This window comes from Herpailurus yagouaroundi, unplaced genomic scaffold (assembly GCF_014898765.1).
Source record: "Herpailurus yagouaroundi ecotype Mexico unplaced genomic scaffold, PumYag 190, whole genome shotgun sequence".
Taxonomy (NCBI): domain Eukaryota; kingdom Metazoa; phylum Chordata; class Mammalia; order Carnivora; family Felidae; genus Herpailurus; species Herpailurus yagouaroundi.
In genome coordinates this window covers 20,505,879-20,526,257 of record NW_024412421.1, presented here as the reverse complement: position 1 = coordinate 20,526,257, position 20,379 = coordinate 20,505,879, and the positions used below count along the sequence as shown (strand labels likewise).

General features: G+C 39.8%; 1 protein-coding gene across 3 annotated transcripts in view; it reads right to left on the bottom strand.

Moving 5' to 3' along the window:
- TANGO6 (transport and golgi organization 6 homolog) overlaps positions 1-20,379 on the bottom strand; it is a 192,976-nt gene that overhangs the window by 101,603 nt on the left and 70,994 nt on the right. For all 3 annotated transcript variants that reach the window (XR_005780797.1, XM_040442922.1, XM_040442923.1), the window contains 2 exons: positions 15,550-16,059; positions 12,422-12,479 (listed from right to left, as the gene is read on the bottom strand). Coding sequence is in view for 2 of the 3 variants with exons in the window: in XM_040442922.1 (XP_040298856.1) it covers positions 12,422-12,479; positions 15,550-16,059 (568 nt within the window). In the remaining variant the exon portion in view is untranslated. The remainder of the gene's footprint in view (positions 1-12,421; positions 12,480-15,549; positions 16,060-20,379) is intronic.

Sequence of the window (20,379 nt, the reverse complement as noted above, 5' to 3'; positions counted from 1 at the left end):
CTCAGTGCCTGTGATCCATTCCTGAGGTTCAATTCATTCCCAACCTTCCAGCTTCTTCAAGCTGGCCTTATGGCCAGCAGACAGGCCATAAGGCCAGGAAAACTGAGTACAAAGGTCCAATGTAAGAATCTAATGATGAGTTGCCAAAACTCTACAGATACCATTTAAGTGCACTTTTTCCACCACCGCCCAAGATCTTGACTTGACCAAAGAAGGATAAACTGATGCTTCAATCAGTTAAAAATGTTAAACTTATGACTCAGCAACAAAAGGAACTATGTCAGGGTTAATAAAAAAATATAATTGGGCTTATTAAGTGTGTGAACAGTTTCAAGGATCATTTTAATCACATCTGGAGAGATTAGGAATTTTAATTTGTATTTGAAATAAAGGGTAACATAGGCTGTCTGCTATTTAGTTTGGGAGAGAAAAGCAAGGGCAGGGTACCTCTCTAGCCACTACCTCAAAGCAGTTCTAGTAAAACAGATGGATTCCTTAGAGAGTCAAGTAATATCATACTTAAACAGAAACCTAAAGAGGAACTTGCTATTTTACTGTGAGTTCTATCACTGTTTTATCTTCTTTAACTCGCCTTCAAATTCCAACTTTACTAAAGACAGGGTGGCTCTAGGGCAAAATTGAAACAGCTGTTCTGCAGAGAAGGTACTTTCACCTTCTTAATAGCTTGTAAAGTAGACATCGAAACAACTGAGTCTTTATCCCAAGGTGTCTCACTACTGCCTTCTTGGTAGTGAATTCTACCTTTGTGACCACTGGCTTACATGAATAGGAGGTAAAACATTTGAAATGAACCCTGAAAACCAAGAAATTAAGAAGTATTTACTTGCTCAGCTGAAAATGTCAAGATCCACTGGTTCCATGGCTTAATTCACTGTCTTCGAGAGCAGAGGCCATGATGATTTAAGAAAGGTCAGAAAATGGAATGGAAACTATAAAGAACTTATCAAACTCAACACCCAAAAAACAAACAATCCAGTGAAGAAATGGGCAAAAGACATGAATAGACACTTCTCCAAGGAAGACATCCAGATGGCCAACCGACACAAGAAAAAATGCTCAACATCACTCATAATCAGGGAAATACAAATCAAAACCACAATGAGATACCACCTCACACCTGTCAGAATGGCTAACATTAACAATTCGGGCAATCACAGATGTTGGCGAGGATGCGGAGAAAGAGGATCTCTTTTGCATTGTTGGTGGCAATGCAAGCTGGTGCAGCTACTCTGGAAAATAGTATGGAGGTTCCTCAAAAAACTAAAAATAGAACTACCCTATGACCCAGCAATTGCACTAGGCATTTATCCACAGGATACAGGTGTGCTGTTTCGAAGGGACACATGCACCCCCATGTTTATAGCAGCACTATCCACAATAGCCAAAGTATGGAAAGAGCCCAAATATCCATTGAAGGATGAATGGATAAAGAAGATGTGGTATAGATATACAATGGAGTATGACTCGGCAATCAAAAGAATGAGATCTTGCCATTTGCAACTACTTGGATGGAACTGGAGGGTATTATGCTAAGTGAAATTAGTCAGAGAAAGACAAAAATCATATGACTTCACTCATTTGAGGACTTTAAGAGACAAAACAGATGAACATAAGGGAAGGGGAACACAAATAATATAAAAACAGGGAGGGGGACAAAAACGTAAGAGACTCAAATATGGAGAACAAACTGAGGGTTACTGAAGGGGTTGTGGGAGGGTGGATGGGCTAAATGGGTAAGGGGCACTAAGGAATCTACTCCTGAAATCATTGTTGCACTATATACTAATTTGGATGTAAATTTTAAAAAATAAAAAAGAAAATTAAAAAGAAAGAAAGGGAATGGAGAGAGAAGGGGAGTAGAGACAGGTAGAATTTGGCTCTGGAGTTGATTCCAGTCTCCATCACTCACTGGTTGGCCTGGTAACGGCTTTCTCTGCACCCTCACCAACATCTGTGGTTGCCCAAGTTGCTAATGTTACCCATTCTGACAGGTGTGAGGTGGTATCTCATGGTGGTTTTAATTTGTATTTCCCTGATGATGAGTGATGTTGAGCATTTTTTTATGTGTCAGGTGGCCATCTGGATGTCTTCTTTGGAGAAGTGTCTATTCATGTCTTTTGCCCATTTCTTCACTGGATTATTTGTTTTTGGGTGTTGGGTTTGATAAGTTCTTTATAGATTTTGGACACTAACCCTTTATCTGACATGTCATTTGCAAATATCTTCTCCCATTCTGTTGGTTGCCTTTTAGTTTTGCTGACTGTTTCCTTCACTGTGCAGAAGCTTTTTGTTTTGATGAGGTCCCAATAGTTCATTTTTGCTTTTGTTTCCCTTGCCTCCAGAGACATGTTAAGTAAGAAGTTGCTGCGGCTGAGGTCAAAGAGGTTGTTGCCTGCTTTCTCCTCTAGGATTTTAATGGCTTCCTGTCTTATGTTTAGGTCTTTCATCCATTTTGAGTTTAGTTTTGTGAATGGTGTAAGAAAGTGGTCCAGGTTCATTTTTCTGCATGTCACTGTCCAGTTTTCTCAGCACCATTTACTGAAGAGTCTGTCTTTATTCCATTGGATATTCTATACTCACCCCCCTCTTGACACCCTCCTGCCTCTACTTTTCCTTCAGGCTTGACTCCCTCACTCTACTCCCACACATCTCAACCTTGTCCATCCACCCTTCAGAGTCCAAGAAGCTCCATGAAAACTACTGTTCTGAATTTTTTTTTATTAAATTTTTTAAAAAATATTTTTTTTTGACAGGGAGAGAGAGAGAGAGCAAGAGTCAGAGCACGAGCAAGGGAGGGGCAGAGAGAGAGGGAGCCATAGAATCTAAAGCAGGCTCCAGGCTCCGAGCTGTCAGCACAGAGCGCAACACGGGGCTCGAACTCACGAGCTGTGAGATCATGACCTGGGCTGAAGTTGATGCTTTAACCAACTGAGCCACCCAGGTGCCCCATACTATTCTGAATTTTTTAAGTTTATTATTTTGTTTTTAAAAGTGCAGAATTCAGTGATTTTTAGTATTTTTAAAAGGTTGTGCAATGATCACCAATATCTAATTCCAAAACATTTTCATCACTCGTATCCATTATCAGTCACTCCCCTTACCCCTCTCTTCCCCACCCTCTGGCAACCACTAATCTAGGTTTTCTATCTCTGTGGATTTGTCCATTCTGGATGTTTCATATAAATGGAATCATACAATGTGTGGCCTTACGTGTTGAGCTTCTTTCACTTAGCAGGTTTTCAAAGTTCATCCATTTGTAGTGTGAATCAGTACCTTATTCCTTTTTATTACCAAATAATACTTCATTATGTAAGATATACCACATTTTATTTATCCATTCAGCAGGTGATGAATATTTAGGCTGTTTCTACTTTTTGGCTAGTATGAATAATGCTGCGATGAGCATTCATATATAAGCTTTTATACAGACATATGTTTTCATTTCTCTTGGGTATGTATCTAGAAGTGGAATTGGTGGGTCATATGGTAACTATGTTTGACTTTTTGAGAGCTGCCAGACTGCTTTCCAGAGCAGCTGTACTATTTTACAGTTTCCACCAGCCGTGTATGAGGGTTCCGATTTCTCCACAGCCTCATAATTTATATCATTTTAAAGGAAGTTATTTTTAAATGTCACTCATTGGAGTCAGAAAAGCAACAAATGTCCAAAGTTCTGTACAGAAAGCTACATGTTTACCTGACCCACAATCTCTGATGATACAGCGATGAAACAGTCATGACCATCAGCAGGAAGAAAGGTAGGCAGTGTGAGGTCACACACTCAGATTCCACTAATGGAAGATGAATTTCAAAGATACACATAAAGAATGCTTAACAATAATACTGTACCCATTGCCAAATGGGCAAAGCCACACACACACACACACACACACACATGCACGCATGCGCGGGCGCGAGCATGAGTTCAACACATTGTTATAGGAAGGGTTGATTTATAGTGAAACCATTTCTTTAAGCAGGCCCACTTCTATACCTAGGACCACCTGGGAACTCAGCCCTTGTACTGGGCATGAGAACAGTGTGCTTCCTTGGATTAATCATTTTTCCCTGTGGCAACAGCATAGTTCTCAGAGCCAGACTCAAATTCTGATGTTGACACTTAGTATCTGTGTTACTTCGGGCCAGTTTCTTAATCTTTTTGAGTCTCAGTTCACTCATTTGTAAAATAGGGGTAATATGTAACTTGCAAGGTTGCTGTGACTGGCACATAATAGACACTAGTAAGTGGTAACTTCTATAATATATTCTTCCATTTCTCTTATATGGCAATTATCCAAGGCAATCTTAGGGAGTGAAAATAACCCTTGAAGTAGCCAGTACACCTTTTACTTACAGGTAAAAGTGCTAAACTGCTAAATATTCTGATGCAAATCTAATGTTTCAATCCTCAATTGATAGAGGAAACCACAGGACAGATATTTGAAAGATGAGGCTAATGTAAAACTCAAGTATTCTGGGCTTTGAAATGCAACCTGTAAATGGAGGAAGGGAGAGAGAGAAGGCATTATAAACTATATCACTGGAGCTGCAGTAAGATAAGGTACGGTAGACTGGGAATTCCTGGGAAATGGGTCTCCACCACCCTCCCGACTTTCGTGACTACAGGAAAGTCAATTATTCATTTATAAAAGGATGATCCTATCTGCTTTTATTATATTTTGGGATTGTTGACAGAATCAAAGGTTTCTAGATGATTAAGCATTATTCAATTTTTTAAAGTTTATTTAGGGGCGCCTGGGTGGTTCAGTCGGTTAAACCTCCGACTTCAGCTCAGGTCACGATCTCACGGTCCGTGAGTTCGAGCCCCGCATCGGGCTCTGGGCTGATGGCTCAGAGCCTGCAGCCTGCTTCCGATTCTGTGCCTCCCTCTTTCTCTGCCCCTCCCCCGTTCATGCTCTGTCTCTCTCTGTCTCAAAAATAAATAAACGTTAAAAAAAAAATTTTAAAAAAATAAATAGGGGCGCCTGGGTGGCGCAGTCGGTTAAGCGTCCGACTTCAGCCAGGTCACGATCTCACGGTCCGTGAGTTCGAGCCCCGCGTCAGGCTCTGGGCTGATGGCTCGGAGCCTGGAGCCTGTTTCCGATTCTGTGTCTCCCTCTCTCTCTGCCCCTCTCCCGTTCATGCTCTGTCTCTCTCTGTCCCAAAAATAAATAAACGTTGAAAAAAAAAATTAAATAAATAAATAAATAAATAAAATAAAGTTTATTTATTTTTGAGAGAGACAAAGACAGCGTGAGTGGGGGAGGGGCAGAGAGAGTGGGAGAGAGAGAATCCCAAGCAGGCTCCGTGCCATCAGCACAGAGCCCGATGCAGGGCTCAAACTCATGAAACCATGAGATCATGACCTGAGCCAGGTGCCCCAAGCATTATTCAATTATAATAAATACTATCGAGAATCATAATATCTGTTTTTTTTTTAAGTTTATTTATTTTTAAAAGGGAGAGTGCATACAGGAGAGGGGCACAGAGAGAAAGAGAGAGAGAGAGAGAGAGACACCAAGGATCCAAAGCAGGCTCTGCACTAATAGCAGAGAGCCTGATACAGGGCTCAAACCCACCAACTGTGAGATCATAACCTGAGCTGAACGAAGTCAGATGCTTAACTGACTGAACCATCCAGGTGCCCCTGTTTTTAATCTTAAAAAGCACAACAATAGAGCCAATTTCTACTATTATTTAAAAAGTTCTAAAGAAGTAACCAAGTGTACTGAAGGGAAAAAAAACATTTTTTGGAAGGTTTTTAGAAGATTTGGAAGCCATGAACAAGGTTCAAATTGCTTGCTAAGTAATCTTAGAAAAAAGACTTAAGCTATCTAAGTCTCAGAGTGTTTAGCTATAAAATGGGATTATCTCTCTTCATACCACAAAAGTAACTCAAGATGGATGGTAGACCTAAATGTAATTGTGAAAACTATAAAACTCATGAAGAAAACACAGAAGTAGATCTTCATTATCTTGGGTTAGGCAGTGATTTCTGAGAAATGACACCAAAAATGCAAGCAATAAAGAGAAAAACTGGTAAGTTGGACTTTATCAAGAATAAACAGTTTTGTGCTTCAAATGACACCATTAGTAAGAGAAAAGACAACCCACAGAAGGGCAGAAAATATCTGCAATTCATACATTTAATAAAGAACATGTTTCCAGAATATATAAAGAACTCAATAATAAACTCAATAATAAACTCAATAATAAAAAGACAAACTATATCAGTTAAAAATGGGCAAAGAATCTATTCAGACATTTCTCCAAAGAAGATAAAGAATGTACAACAAGGGACACCTGAGTGGCTCAGTCGGTTAAGTGTCCTACTTTGGCTCAGGTCATGATCTCACAGTTTGTGGGTTCGAGCCCCGCTTTGGGCTTTGTGCTGACAGCTGAAGCCTGCTTCAGATTCTATGTCTCCCTCTCTCTCTGCTCTTCCCCCACTCATGCTCTCTCTCTCTCAAAATTAAATAAACATTAAAAAATTAAAAAAAAAAGAAATGAATAACAAGCTCATAAAAAGATGCTCAACTTCATCAGCCATTAGGGAAATGCAAATCAAAACCACAATAAGATACCACTTCACACATAACTAAGATGGCTGTAATTAAAAACACAGACAATAACAAATATTGGTGAATATGTAGAAAAATTGGAACCCTCCTAAATCTCTGATGGGAAAGTAAAATGATGTAGACACTCTGGAAAACAGTGTAGCAATTCCTCAAAATGTTAAACGTCGAGTTACTATATGACCCAGCGATTCTCAGTATAAACCTAGGAGAAATGAAATCATATGTCCACACAAAAACTTGTACATAAATGTTCATAACAGTGTTTATTATTCATAAAAGCTGGAAAGTAAAAGCAACCCAAATATGACATCAACTTATGAATGGACAAACAAAATGTGGTTAATCTGTATGGTGGAACATTATTCAGCCATAAAAAGGAATATGTACCAATCCACGCCACAACATAGATGAACCTCAAAAACATCATTCTAAGTGAAAGGGGCCAGACACAAGACCATACAATGTGTGACTCCATTTACATGTAACATCTCCAACAGGCAAATCCACAGAGATGAAAAGTCGTTGAGTGGTTCTCAGGGGCTAGGGGAAGTAGGAATGGAAATTCACTAATAATGGATATGGAGTCTCTTCTTGAGATGATGAAAAAGTTGTAGAACTGTATCTAATTCTAGTAGTGATAGTTGTGCAACTCTCTAAATATAATAAAAACATCAAACATTTTAAATTGGTGAATTTAGGTGTATAAATTACATCTCCAATAAAAAGTTTGAAAAGTAGGGATAATCTACTACCTAGAACTACTTCAAGAATTTACCCAGACAGCATATATGACAGACTATTTGTTAAAGGCTCATTTGTTAACTAGGTGGACAGGACAGGACATAAAAGCAATCTTCCCATTTCGAGGACATAAATGGAGATGATAAACTTCACAGGAACTGCATTCCAAATTTCAATGCCAGATCCAATTAGATGGTCCTTCAATGGATAGAATTATGCTCTGCTAATGGTTTCCCAACTTACTTCACTTGACGTAGAAATCTGAGAATGAGATAGGGAGTTCGGCCTCTGACAAGTTAAGACTTGTAATCCCGCTCAGTTCGAAACTCAGTAAAAACAATTTCTATCCACCTCTCCCCCCAGCCACCCACCCAGCTTCCCGGCCTTTTGGTCTCCCTCCCCTTGTCTCTTTTTGCCAGAAATGAAAATTGTTCTCTGAGAGAAAGAGGGTAGAAGAGTTAGTAAGATCTGTTTGGGCATGTCAGGATATCCAGGTTGTCTCACTACACACATGGGTACACCTTCACCTCCCATGCTTGGCTCAGAGCCTAGGGTTTTTGTGTGTCTTTTTTTTTTTTTTTCCTTTTTCTTTTTCAGTGAGTCTGGTAGTTTTACCCAAAGATCTTTCTGACACCGACAGAGATCAGTTGGATCTCTGAAATGCATCTGTCGCTGGTTGCTTTCAAAATGTCCTTTAAATAATTCAAAGCGACTGAGAGAATACGTGAGCAGATCCACAGTGTGATAAATAACTTGTCTATAATATCTTCCTTGAAGAATATCACTTATTTATCATATTCATTATTGAACATCTATTGAACATTATTGAACTGAAGTGTGAAAAATACTCCAAATATTATGGGACCCTCAAGGACATATTTTAACTCCTATTTTGGAAAAAAGGACTTCCGCTTTTTGCCTTATATATTTCCTGGTCAATTAAATGTTTTAAAACAATTAGAATGCATTAATTTGTGCAATTAATAATGATATACCAAAGAATTAAAAAAAAAAAAACTATATATATATATACAAGGAATCCAAAAAGGAGAGACACTTAATGGCCACAGTCTAAGATGAGGTCTTCTACTTACTAAGGCTGGATTGCAACTCCAACGCAGCAATTTGGTATCTAATTCTCTGCCTGAACAACTCGCTACTAAGTACCACCTGGGAGCAGCTGCTGTGAGAATCATCAACCATCACTTTCTCAGTAGCACCACAAGGAGAGGCAGACTATCTTTCATAAAATTAAACTTTAACTCATAGGGAATCTAGTTCTCAGACTGTTGTGATGGACAGATAATACACACACCAATAGTTCTTACATCAGGTATCAATAAGGATCTGTTGAATGAAGAAGTTCAATTCCCCTCTGCTCTGTGCTCAGACTGCACAGTTGGTGAAAAATTACAAAAGAAATACAACTTACCAACAAATTAAGCAAAAGAAAGATTGTAATTTTCACATGGAGACATTTAGGCAGGTTAGAAAAGGAAAACTTAAAGACATGGATGTGGACGTGAGCAAGTGCGTGTACACACACGCGCACACACACACACTCCCCACAACGAAATGCTACTCAAACCACAGCCACACACCCCTTGTACTGCATGTTTACAAGGGGGCTGGTCTTGCCTGACTGGGAATCCAGAATGGCTTGCTTCCTGGAGTGCTTTGTATGTAGGCAAAAAGCATTGGCAATGCAGGTGGGAAAATTCAGCTCTTTCTTTTCTTAATGGGAAATTCACCTAAGGCCTTGGCCGTTAAATGCATGTTACAAACACCAAAACATCAATTAATTCAAACTTGTCCATTGTGGAGAGCTGAGAACAGAAATTACACCTCTACCTCCCATGTTCTTCATCACCAAATTAGCTACTAACTGATTAGCACACCAATTAAAATTACTAAAAACAAACATAAAACCAACAGTTGTGATTTTTATAGCAGACCCTAGAGGCTAATGAGCTCAATGGGTTAATCAGCCAAGAAGCTAACTCCAAACAGCAATGTTGCCACATAAGAATGACATACCTCCTCTTCCCCCCAAAACCCTGTCCTAAAGGAAAAAAAAATAATCAAGAAACAACAGTATTACAGCTCCTTGAGAAAAGTACTGAATGACTTATTTTCTGAGACTTATTAATTATAGGTATTTGAGGTCCCTGCTTCATTGATTTACTATATCCATAATTACCATTCATCGTCATGTGACTTCCTGAGCCCCAGGCTTATCTCAATTCTGAGCCTTCTTGCCCATTGACCTATAGATAGTTACCTTCTCTCTTGACACCCTCTACTCTTTTGGCTTCTGCTCTCACCTGTTTGACCTCTTTGGGTGGTTGTTTTGTCTCCTTGGAAGAATTTTCTTTTTGCTTTTTAACCTAGTCATGACAACTCACTGTTATAGTGTTTCGTATATAGCAGGCGCACAATAAATGTTTGCTGAGTAAAGAATGAATTCCAAGGCTCTGAAAACTTCATTACTGGCTTCAATTCTCCACCTTTCCCTGCATTCATGCTCTTTGCTCTGTGACCTGGCAGCTTATCCCACTGAAGGGAAACAGTGTATTTCTCTCCCTCTTGACTTTTGGGTTGGGCCACGTTGACTTAGTGTAGCCAACAAATTGAGGGAGAAGTGATAGGATGCAGGTTCCAACCTTAGACCTAACAAGGCCTCTCAAGTTTGTTCTTGTTCTCTTACACTTCTGCCATGGGCCAGGGGTGTGGAGGCCACTGGGAGGCCACTGGGCCAGGGGTGACCAAGAACGGGCACAGCAAAGCTGCCACAGCCTGCCCCTAGAACCATCTAGCCAAGCCTGTCCTAGATCAGCTGAACCCTATCGGTCTACAGATGTGTGAGTGATAATAAATGATTGATGTTTTAAAGTACCGAGTGTGGGGGCAGTTTGTTACATAGCAATAACTACCTGATAGAGTCTGCCTACTCAGACTTTAGATCTGAAAAATTACATACATTACCACATTATTATCTAGCAATCTAACAGTAGAAGCAGCAGTAATAAGATGATGATGATAACACTAAAAGCATAACAGCTAAACCTATTTGGACATTTACTATGTGCTAGACACTTTCAAGGTATTAGCTCCCTAATATTTATCTCCCTTCATAGACTTTTTATGATAAAATAGTTTTAGATTTAATACTAATATTAATCTCCCTTCATAGACTTTTTATGATAAAATAGTTTTAGATTTATAGAATCATGGAGAACATAGCCCAGAGAATTCTCATATTCCACACCCACTTGCCCCTATTATTAATTTTTGCATTAGCATGGTACATTTGCCACAATTAATAAACTAAGAATCACATTTTATTATGAACCAAAGTCCATAATTTCCTCAGATTCTCTCTGTTTCTTCCGAATGCCCTTTTTCTGTTCCAGGATCCTATCTACCACATTACATTTAAATCATCGTATCTTCTTACTCTCTGACAGTTTTATTCCTTTTCTCCCCTTAAGAAGTTTTAATTATTTTTGGTAACAGCTTGAGATATAACTCATATATCATAAAATCTGCCAATTTACAGTATACAATTCAATGGTTCCTACAATATAGTAGGAACACAGTTGTGCGACAATCACCACAATCAATTTTAGAATGTTTTCATCACCCCAAAAAGAAATCCTTACCCTTCAACTATTACCTCCCAACACTTTCCCCTTTCCTGCCAGCCCTAGGCAACTACTTATCTAGTGATCTATACATTTTCCTATTCTGCACATCTCATATAAGGGAACCATACATTATGCACTCTTTTGTGACTAACTTCTTCCACTTATAATGTTTTCAAGGTTCATCCCTGCTGTAACATGTTTCACTACTTCCTTTTTTTAATGACTGGCTAATATTGCATTGTACGGATAAAGTATATTTTATCTACCTGTCAGTTGATGGATATTTGTATTGTGTTCATGTTTTGGCTATTATGAACACTGCTGCTATGAACATTCATGTACAAGTTTTTGTGCGGACATAAGTTTTCATTCCTCTTGAGTATATACCTAGAAGAAATGCTGCGTCAAGTGGTGACTCTATGTTTATCTTTTTGACAAACTGCAAGACTGTTTTCCAAATTAGCTATGCCATTTTACATTTCTATTTAGCCCTCTTTCTACAAATATGAAATTGAAACCCAAAAGGATCAAGTAATTTGCCCAAGTCCATATAGCTGAGCAGCACAGGAATGGAGGTGCACCCAGGTGGTCTGTCCCAGAGTCCTAGCTCTTGACGATTATACTCCACTGGTGGACACAAGAGAAGCCAAAAGATAACCGATCTTCTCACCATTTCTGATTCTCACTCTTCTAGGAACGATGCCTATTCTCTACATCCTGTTCAAGAAGCCTCTCTCTAGACTTGGAATCCACAAATTAATGGAGGTGGGGAGAACAACAAAGAATCACAAAGGAGAAATAAAATTATGGCAAAAAAATATTTCAATGAGGGGCGCCTGGGTGGCTCAGTCAGTTAAGCGTCTGACTTGGGCTCAGGCATGATCTCACAGTTTGTGGGTTCAAGCCCCACGTTGGGCTCTGTGCTGACAGCTTGGGTTCTGTGTCTCCCTCTCTCTCTGCCCCTCCCCTGCTCATGCTCTCTCTCTCTCTCAAAAATAAAATAAACATTTAAAAAAGTGTTTAAAAAACATTTCAATGAAAAATTGGTATATATTCTGAGATTCTTTTAAATTAAAGGGAAAGCAATGGTGCATACTAGCAGTAGTCAGGTACAAAAAGGTTAAGAGTTGTAATGAGAGTTCATGCGTGAGCCATTCTTTACTTCCTTGAATGAGAAGAAATGGGTTTTAATCTACAGAATGACAAAGACTTCCTCATCACTATCAGACATTGAAGGTCTATTGGAACCCTTAGGAAACCATCCAGGAACATTATTATTATGACTTAAATTGAGTCCTAGCTAGGAGACAGGGAGGTGAACAAAAGGACCAGCAGTCTTGTGGTTCCATGACTTTAGAGATTTTGTGCAAACATATATGCCACAATCTTTGGTCCACAGACTCGGAGTCCTTTAAACCAGGACTAACTTACCCTGAATAGCAGACAGATATACAAAGGTGTCTTCATGCTCCAAGTTCTCCAAGAATATCTGCAACCACAAAATAAAGGAGTGATATGATTTGCAAAGAAAAAACAAGATATAAGTGACCCTTATGGCAGCCTCAAAAGAATAAATGCTTTTCTTCTTGTTTGTCTTAGCCAGACATTGGTCTGACTTGAGAATCTTGTAGGGAAGACGGTGTATATGTTTGAAGACCCATTTTTACAATAGTTATAAAAGAGTACCAGTTAGAGGGAGATACTTCTTGAAGTGGCCAAGTATATACCAGAAGTAGGCATGGAAACCAAGACCTGGAAGAAGAATCTTCAACGTTTGCTCCACTACAGGCCATGGTGGGCAATACTCTCACATGTGACACGACAGACTACCAGTCATGAAACACAAGATGCCAAGTGTGGGGTTATGTCCAATTGATGGCATATTTGCTCTAATTTCATCCTTTTCCCTTGCATTCAGAAAGTATATGGAAATGCAAGTGACAGAGAGATGTTACTGAGATAACCCTGAATCTGTTCTAATTTATTTCTTTAAATCTTTTGCACATTTCGGCACTTCAGTTGACATTAGTTACAAATTGTCCTCAACAGATTGTCTCACAATTGAGGAACGCACTGGGGTGTCAACTGCAGAGAGTACTTAAGCTTATGAAGAAGATAAGACAGTGACATGTTAAGTTTAGGCCCTAATATGAGGGCCAGAGAAAGACAGCAGCCATATGCCCATTTTTTTCCTGCTTGGGAGTCTAGGGGAAGGACGGGGGTATCTGTGTTCCACATTTAGTGATGCATCGCTCGCGGGCACAGTGAGTCTTGATACCAACTTGATGCTGCTGGTCCCCACATCTGCAGCATGTTAGGGAGAGCCGAAAATTAGTTTAATTGGAAAGAGGGCCAGGTTGGAAGGGGTGGGATCATGTAAGGAGTAAAGGAAGCTTAATCCAGGGTAGTGGCCATGGGAATAAAGAAGAAGAGAGAGAGAGGTATTTGACAGACTTCTTGGAAAAAGAATTGACAGGACCTGACCAATCATGCACAGAAGATGAAGGTTAAACAAGTTCAAGAAAATCCCAAAGACGTTCATAGCATTCACCATCTATTTGGTGTATGAAGGGATATCTTTGGTGATTGATTACTCAAAGGAGATACATTATTTGAGGCTTACAGTAATATTTTAATGGCAGCAAATCCTTGGCACATTAACAGGCCTTGGTTTTCTCATCTTAAAATGGGGATAATACCAATATTGCAGGTGTTGTGAGGACTAGAGACAATGTCTGAAAGGTATAGGACCAGGCTCAATAAACAGTGGTTATTATTATTATACTATTGATTCTAACACTTCAGTGACTAGAGATAAATGTTTTCAATCAGAATTATAACTCTTAATCTAATGGCTAAAGAATATGAAAGAGATGATAATCATGATGGGGAACCTTTTTTAGATGCTCATTGTGTGCTTATCTCTATAATTAGTGCTTTACGCAGACTTTTTTTTTTCAAGGTGTCAGCAGGTTCATTCATTCCAACATATATATATATATATATATATATATATATATATGTAAATGTATTCATTCATTCATTCATTCATTCATTCATTCATTTTAAGTAAGCTCTATGCCCAACATGGAGCTTGAATTCACAACCCTGAGATCAAGAGTTGCCTGCTGAGCCAGCTAGGTATCCATACACGACTATTTTATTTTAAATTTTAAATATTTTCCTTCTTTTCTTTTGTTTCTTTTTTCAGATTTTATTTTTATTTTGGGGGTGCCTGGGTGGCTTGGTCGGTTAAGTGTCTAACTCTTGATTTTGGCTCAGGTCATGATCTCATGGTTTGGGGGTTCAAACCCTGTGTCAGGCTTCACACTGACAGCTTGGGATCCTTTCTCTCTCTCTCTCTCTCTCTGTCTCTGCCCCTCACCCACTCAGTCATGCCCTCTCTCTCTCTCTCTCTCTCTCTCTCTCTCTCAGATAATAAACTTAAAAAAAGAATTTCTTTTTAAGTAATCTTTATACCCAATATAGGGCTCAAACTCACAACTCCAAGCTCAAGAGTTATATGCTCAACAGACTGAGCCAGTCCAGGTGCCCCTAAATCTTTCAACATAAAGTGGGTCCTACTGTTATTACCCTCACTTTACAGATGTAGAAATTGAGGGGGGGTGCATGGGTGGCTCATTCGGTTAAGCCTCTGACTCTTGATTTCGCCTCAGGTCACAATCTCATGTTCGCAGGATCCAGCCCTGTGTCTGGCTGTGCACTGAAAGCACAGAACCTGTTTGGGATTCTCATTCTCCCTCTCTCTCTGCCCTTCCCCCTTGAGAAATAAATAAACAGGTGTAGAAATTGAGGTCCAGAAATTTTAAATGACTTGTCCATGAAAATGATCTGGGATTGGATCAGTAGTCTCTAGACTCTTTGCTCTTAATCTCTAACCCATACTGAGGTCAGGAAAATTACCACAAAAGGGAAAAGATCCCCAACCAAGTATACATTGTCTCTCACATACATCTCTCGTGTACAGAACAGACTCTTCACTGTGATGGAGGGAGAAGGCAGGAGTGAGGGGAGCCAGTTCTGCACAATTCCCCTACAAAGGGGGCCCAGAAAAAACAGGTGGCTTCTCTGGGAATTTGCTCATGCTGTACCTTCCCCTTTTCTTTCCTGTTCAAGCTCAACTGAGTGGTCTCAGGTGGTTATCTAAGTCTTGCCTGTGTCTATATCTTGCCTCCTCAGAACAATTACAATTTCCCTAAAGGTGGTCCAGGGCAGGGGCGTCTGGGTGGCTCAGGTGGTTAAGTGTCCAACTCTCAGTTTCAGCTCAGGTCACGATCTCGCGGTTTCGTGAGTTCGAGCACCACATTGGGCTCTGTGCTGACAGTGCAGGGCCTGGTTGGGATTCTCTCTCTCTCCTCCTCTCTCTCTGCCCCTACCCTGCTCACACTGTCTGTCTCTCTCAAAATAAATGAATAAACTTAAAGAAAATTAAAACAAAAAAACCCAGGTTGTCCAGGGCAGGGCTTGGTACATAGTCAAGGCTCCCAGAAAGCTGCCCCATTCTGCGTGCATGTGTTTTCCCAGTATGTTCTACTTACCTTGAGAAGCTTCTCTTGCATCTCAAGGGCTTTTGCTTCTCTCTGCTCTATCCAGCAGGAAAGAGTTCGCAGGGCAGCAGCCCGCGTTGGAATCTGAGGATCATAAGCCGATAAAATAACCTCCTGGAGCTGGTCTGTGGTGATGCTTCCAGACTTGTGGTTTGTAGTAGTTCTGGACACACTGACCTCCTGAGCAATGGGTGGAGTGTGAGATTTCAGGCCCATTTGCCTGGATTTCTCCCGGCTTTGCTGTTGTTCGAGGTCAGACCCATTACTGTTCTTTTCATGACTGGTTGGTTGCTGTTCTTCTATTTTCCCTTCTGGATCCTTTCTGTTCAGGGTACTTTGGGCAGCCACACTGACAGCATCGGTGGAAAACGCCCCATGGGTCGAGATGGTGATGCGGAGATCGGCAGCGAGCTCTTGGATGACAGGGTCAGGGTACACATTGGAGACCTTCTCCAACAAAGGCAGCAATTGCTTCAGGACAGCGAAATCACCTGACTTCAACTACAAAATGAAAGAACAAATGCCAAACCCAAATTAATATAGCAGATGTTAATAATGCCTAAGCACAAGGGAACATATTCTGAGTAAGATCTTATTCATGGTGTAATCAGCATAGTCTAGCACTCAGTAACTATTGTTGAATAATTATAGCTAACACTTATTAAATACTGTGTGCAGGTATTTTTCTGAGTTAAAAATAAACTAGTGATGTACATGATTACACTTAATTTTTAGTGGGAATTTAGTGGGAACCTGGTGGGAAAAACATGATTATCCTATGGTTTTAATTTGCATTAGCCAGACTACCAGTGCTATTAAGCATCCTTTCATGTTTTTTGGCTGTCTGCATTGCTTTTTTCTGTGAACACCCTGTTTACATCCTTTGGACCCACTTACCTGTTAGACTGTTTGTCTCTACAGCTATTCTCACCATCTCAGGTTTTAGTACCCAGACATATGGTAAAATGATTTTCCAGATTATTATATTTTGACTTTTATTACCTTTTTTACTGCATTATTGTACTTTTAACTTCTATGTACCTTTTGCTATAAAAGATGAGTTAATATTAGCAAAGTACTTAGTGCCTGACACATAGTAAGTGCTATGTAAATGCTTTAAAAAGAAATACAATAAAAAATACGCACATAATCATATCCCTATAATCTAGTTATGATTATTATCTACATTATAAATGGGGGAAATGAGGCACAGAACAGTTAAATAATATGTACAAGGTCACACAACCGGAAGATGGTGAGATATGAATTCAGTATTTCTGGCTCCAGAGTCCACACTCTTACCCAATACCCTACAGAGTCTCACTTGAACAAATAAAGCAGTTTTTTTTTTAATTTTTTTTTTAACGTTTATTTATTTTTGAGACAGAGAGAGACAGAGCAGGGGAGGGGCAGAGAGAGAGGGAGATACAGAATCTGAAACAGGCTCCAGGCTCTGAGCGGTCAGCACAGAGCCCGACGCAGGGCTCGAACACACGGACCATGAGATCATGACCTGAGCCAAAGTCGGACGCTTAACCGACCAAGCCACCCAGGCGCCCCTAAAGCAGTTTTTTTTTTTTTTAATGTTTATTTGTTTTTGAGAGAGAGAGAGCATGCATGAGAGCGTGGGGAGGGGCAAAGAGAGAGGAAGACAGAGGATCCAAAGCAGGCTCCGCACTGACAGCAGACAGCCCCACACGGGGCTCAAACCCACAAACTGTGAGATCATGACCTGACCTGAAGTCAGACACTTACCTGACTGAGCCACCCAGGCACCCACAACTAAAGGAGTTCTTAACTACATTTTCTAAAGTGGCTGGTCAGCATACAAAGGCATCATAGGTCTGGAAGTTATCGAGACAATAATTGGCAAGAGGGAACTTTTCCTGGAAAGTGAGAGTGAAAATTACATAAGATTTTATTCTCTCCTGCAGCTTTGTTCTATAATGCCATATGCCTTACTAGGAAAAGTGTATGTGCAGGCAGTAGAGAAATGAGAATCAGTGAGAATCTTTTTCTCTTTGAAAACACTAGAAATATTATCATATGAGGCTTCATGAGCCCTTGATATTTGAAAACCTTGCAAGTCTTAAAATCCTTTTTAGAACAAGGCAGGGTATTTATTACTAACTCATTCACTTGTTTCATTATCCAACCAACCAATCAACCAACTGCCTGTGTAAGATCTATGTAATATTCTCATTTAAACTCTAAGTCCGCAGAACTGTTACTGTTTGTTTTCCCCATCACTTTCCTTCCAAGTAAATAAAAACTTGAGGTTTATGTCAGGTTTGTACCTATAGAATTTCACCACACACCCCCCTCAGATTCCTTTGTTTAAACATTAGGAACTCTACAAAATTGACAGAAGGTAAAATTTCTAGCTTTGCAGAGTATGTTAACCTATCTGCATGTGTACGACAACTGACTACTGCATTGTTACTGTATCTTAAAGGGAGAAGAGAATATGTATGTCCAGAATAAAAATTATGTTATCTGAGTAAAAGGCCAATTTTATCAGGAATCTGTAGAACTGGGAGAGATATTTTAGTAATAGAGAGTGATAGATATTTAGATAATTTTGTGAGTATTACCATTATGCTAGACTTCAGCTCGTGCCTCTGTAGTATTATGGGCATTTGTTTTTACTTTAAGTGTCTGAAATGGGAAAATCTATTTATAGCAGGAGTGTATGGCCTCTTTTTCATTTCTATTGTACACAACAATTACTTCTTAAAAGGAAAAAAAAGAGGGGCGCCTGGGTGGCTCAGTCGGTTAAACGGCCGACTTCGGCTCAGGTCATGATCTCGCAGTCTGTGAGTTCGAGCCCCGCGTCAGGCTCTGTGCTGACCGCTCAGAGCCTGGAGCCTGTTTCAGATTCTGTGTCTCCCTCTCTCTGACCCTCCCCCGTTCATGCTCTGTCTCTCTCTGTCTCAAAAATAAATAAACGTTAAAAAAAAATTAAAAAAAAAGATAACTAGACCAATGGAACAAAATAGAGAAACCAGAAAGAGACCTATATAAATATAGTCAATTGATTTCTTTTAAGTTTATTTTTTTTTTTAATTTTTTTTTCAACGTTTATTTATTTTTGGGACAGAGAGAGACAGAGCATGAACAGGGGAGGGGCAGAGAGAGGGAGACATAGAATCGGAAACAGGCTCCAGGCTCTGAGCCATCAGCCCAGAGCCTGACGCGGGGCTCGAATTCACGGACCGCGAGATCGTGACCTGGCTGAAGCCGGACGCTTAACCGACTGCGCCACCCAGGCGCCCCATTAAGTTTATTTTTTTAATTTAAGCACAGTTGCCACACAACGTTACATTAGTTTCAGGTGTGCAACACAGTGATTCCAATATAATCAACTGATCTCTGCCAAAGAAGGAAAGTCAACACAATGGAGAAAAGACAGATTTTCAACAAATGGTGCTGGAACAACTAGACATTCATGCAAAAAAAAATGAATTTAGACACTGACCTTACACTATCACAAAAATTAGAGAGAGACAGAGCACGAGTAGGGGAGGGGTAGAGACAGAGAGAGGGAGGCACAAAATCTGAAGTAGGCTCCAGGCTCCGAGCCGCCGGCACAGAGCCCAGTCCGGGGCTCGAACTCACAAACCACGAGATGATGACCTGAGCCGAAACCGTGAGTCAGTGACTTAACCGACTGAACCACCCAGGTGCTCCTAAATGGATCATAGATTTAAATGTAAAACTCAAACTATTAAATTCCTACAAGAGAAGAGAAAATCTAGATGACCTTGGGTATGGCGCTGACTTCTCTGATAAAATACTAAAGAAAAAAGTCCATTAGAGAAATAAGTGATAAGCTAGATTTCACCAAAATTTAAAATTTTTTCAACTTTTACTCTGCAAAAGGCAATGTCAAGAGAAAGAGCAGAGAAGCCACAGACTAAGGGGAAATATCTGCAGAAAGACACAGCTGATAAAGGACAGTGATCCAAAATACACTAAGAACTCTTAAAACTCAACAATAAGAAAACACGCAAGCAACCCAATTTACAAATGGGCAAAAGAGCTGAACAGACCCTTCGCCAAAGAAGATACATACACATACAGCATATGAAGAGATGCTCAGCATCATATGTCATCAGAGAATTGCAAATTAAAATGAGATACCATTATGTACCTATTAAAATGACTAAAATCCAAAACACTGACAACAGCACAGCTGGTGAGGATGTGGGGCAAGAGGAACTCTCATTCATTGTTGGTGGGAATGCAAAATGGTACAGTCACTTTTGCAAGACAGTTTGGCAGTTTCTTACAAAACTAAACATACTCTTACCATATGTTCCAGCAACTGATCTCCTTGGTATTTACCCAAATGACATGAAAACTTCTGCCCATACAAAAACCTACACATAGATGTTTATAGCAGCTTTATTCATAATTGCCAAAACTTGGAGGGAACCAAATGTCCTCCAGTAGGTGAATGGATAAATAGATTGTGGTACATCCAGACCATGGAATATTATTCAGCACTAAAAAGAAATGAGCTATCAAACCCGACATACATGGAAGAACCTTAAATGCCTATTACTGAGCGAAAGAAGCCAGTATGGAAAGGCTACACAGTATATGATTCCAAGTAAGTTACATTCTGGAAAAGGCAAAACTGTGGAAACAGTAAAAAGATCAGTGGTTGTCAGGGGCTGAGGGGAGAGAAGGGTGAAGAGGCAGAGTGCAAAGAATTTTAAAGGCAGTGAAACTATTGTGTAAACAATATCATAATAATAGATGTGTGTCATTACACATTTGTCAAAACCCATAGAAGTGTTCAGCACCAAGAATAAA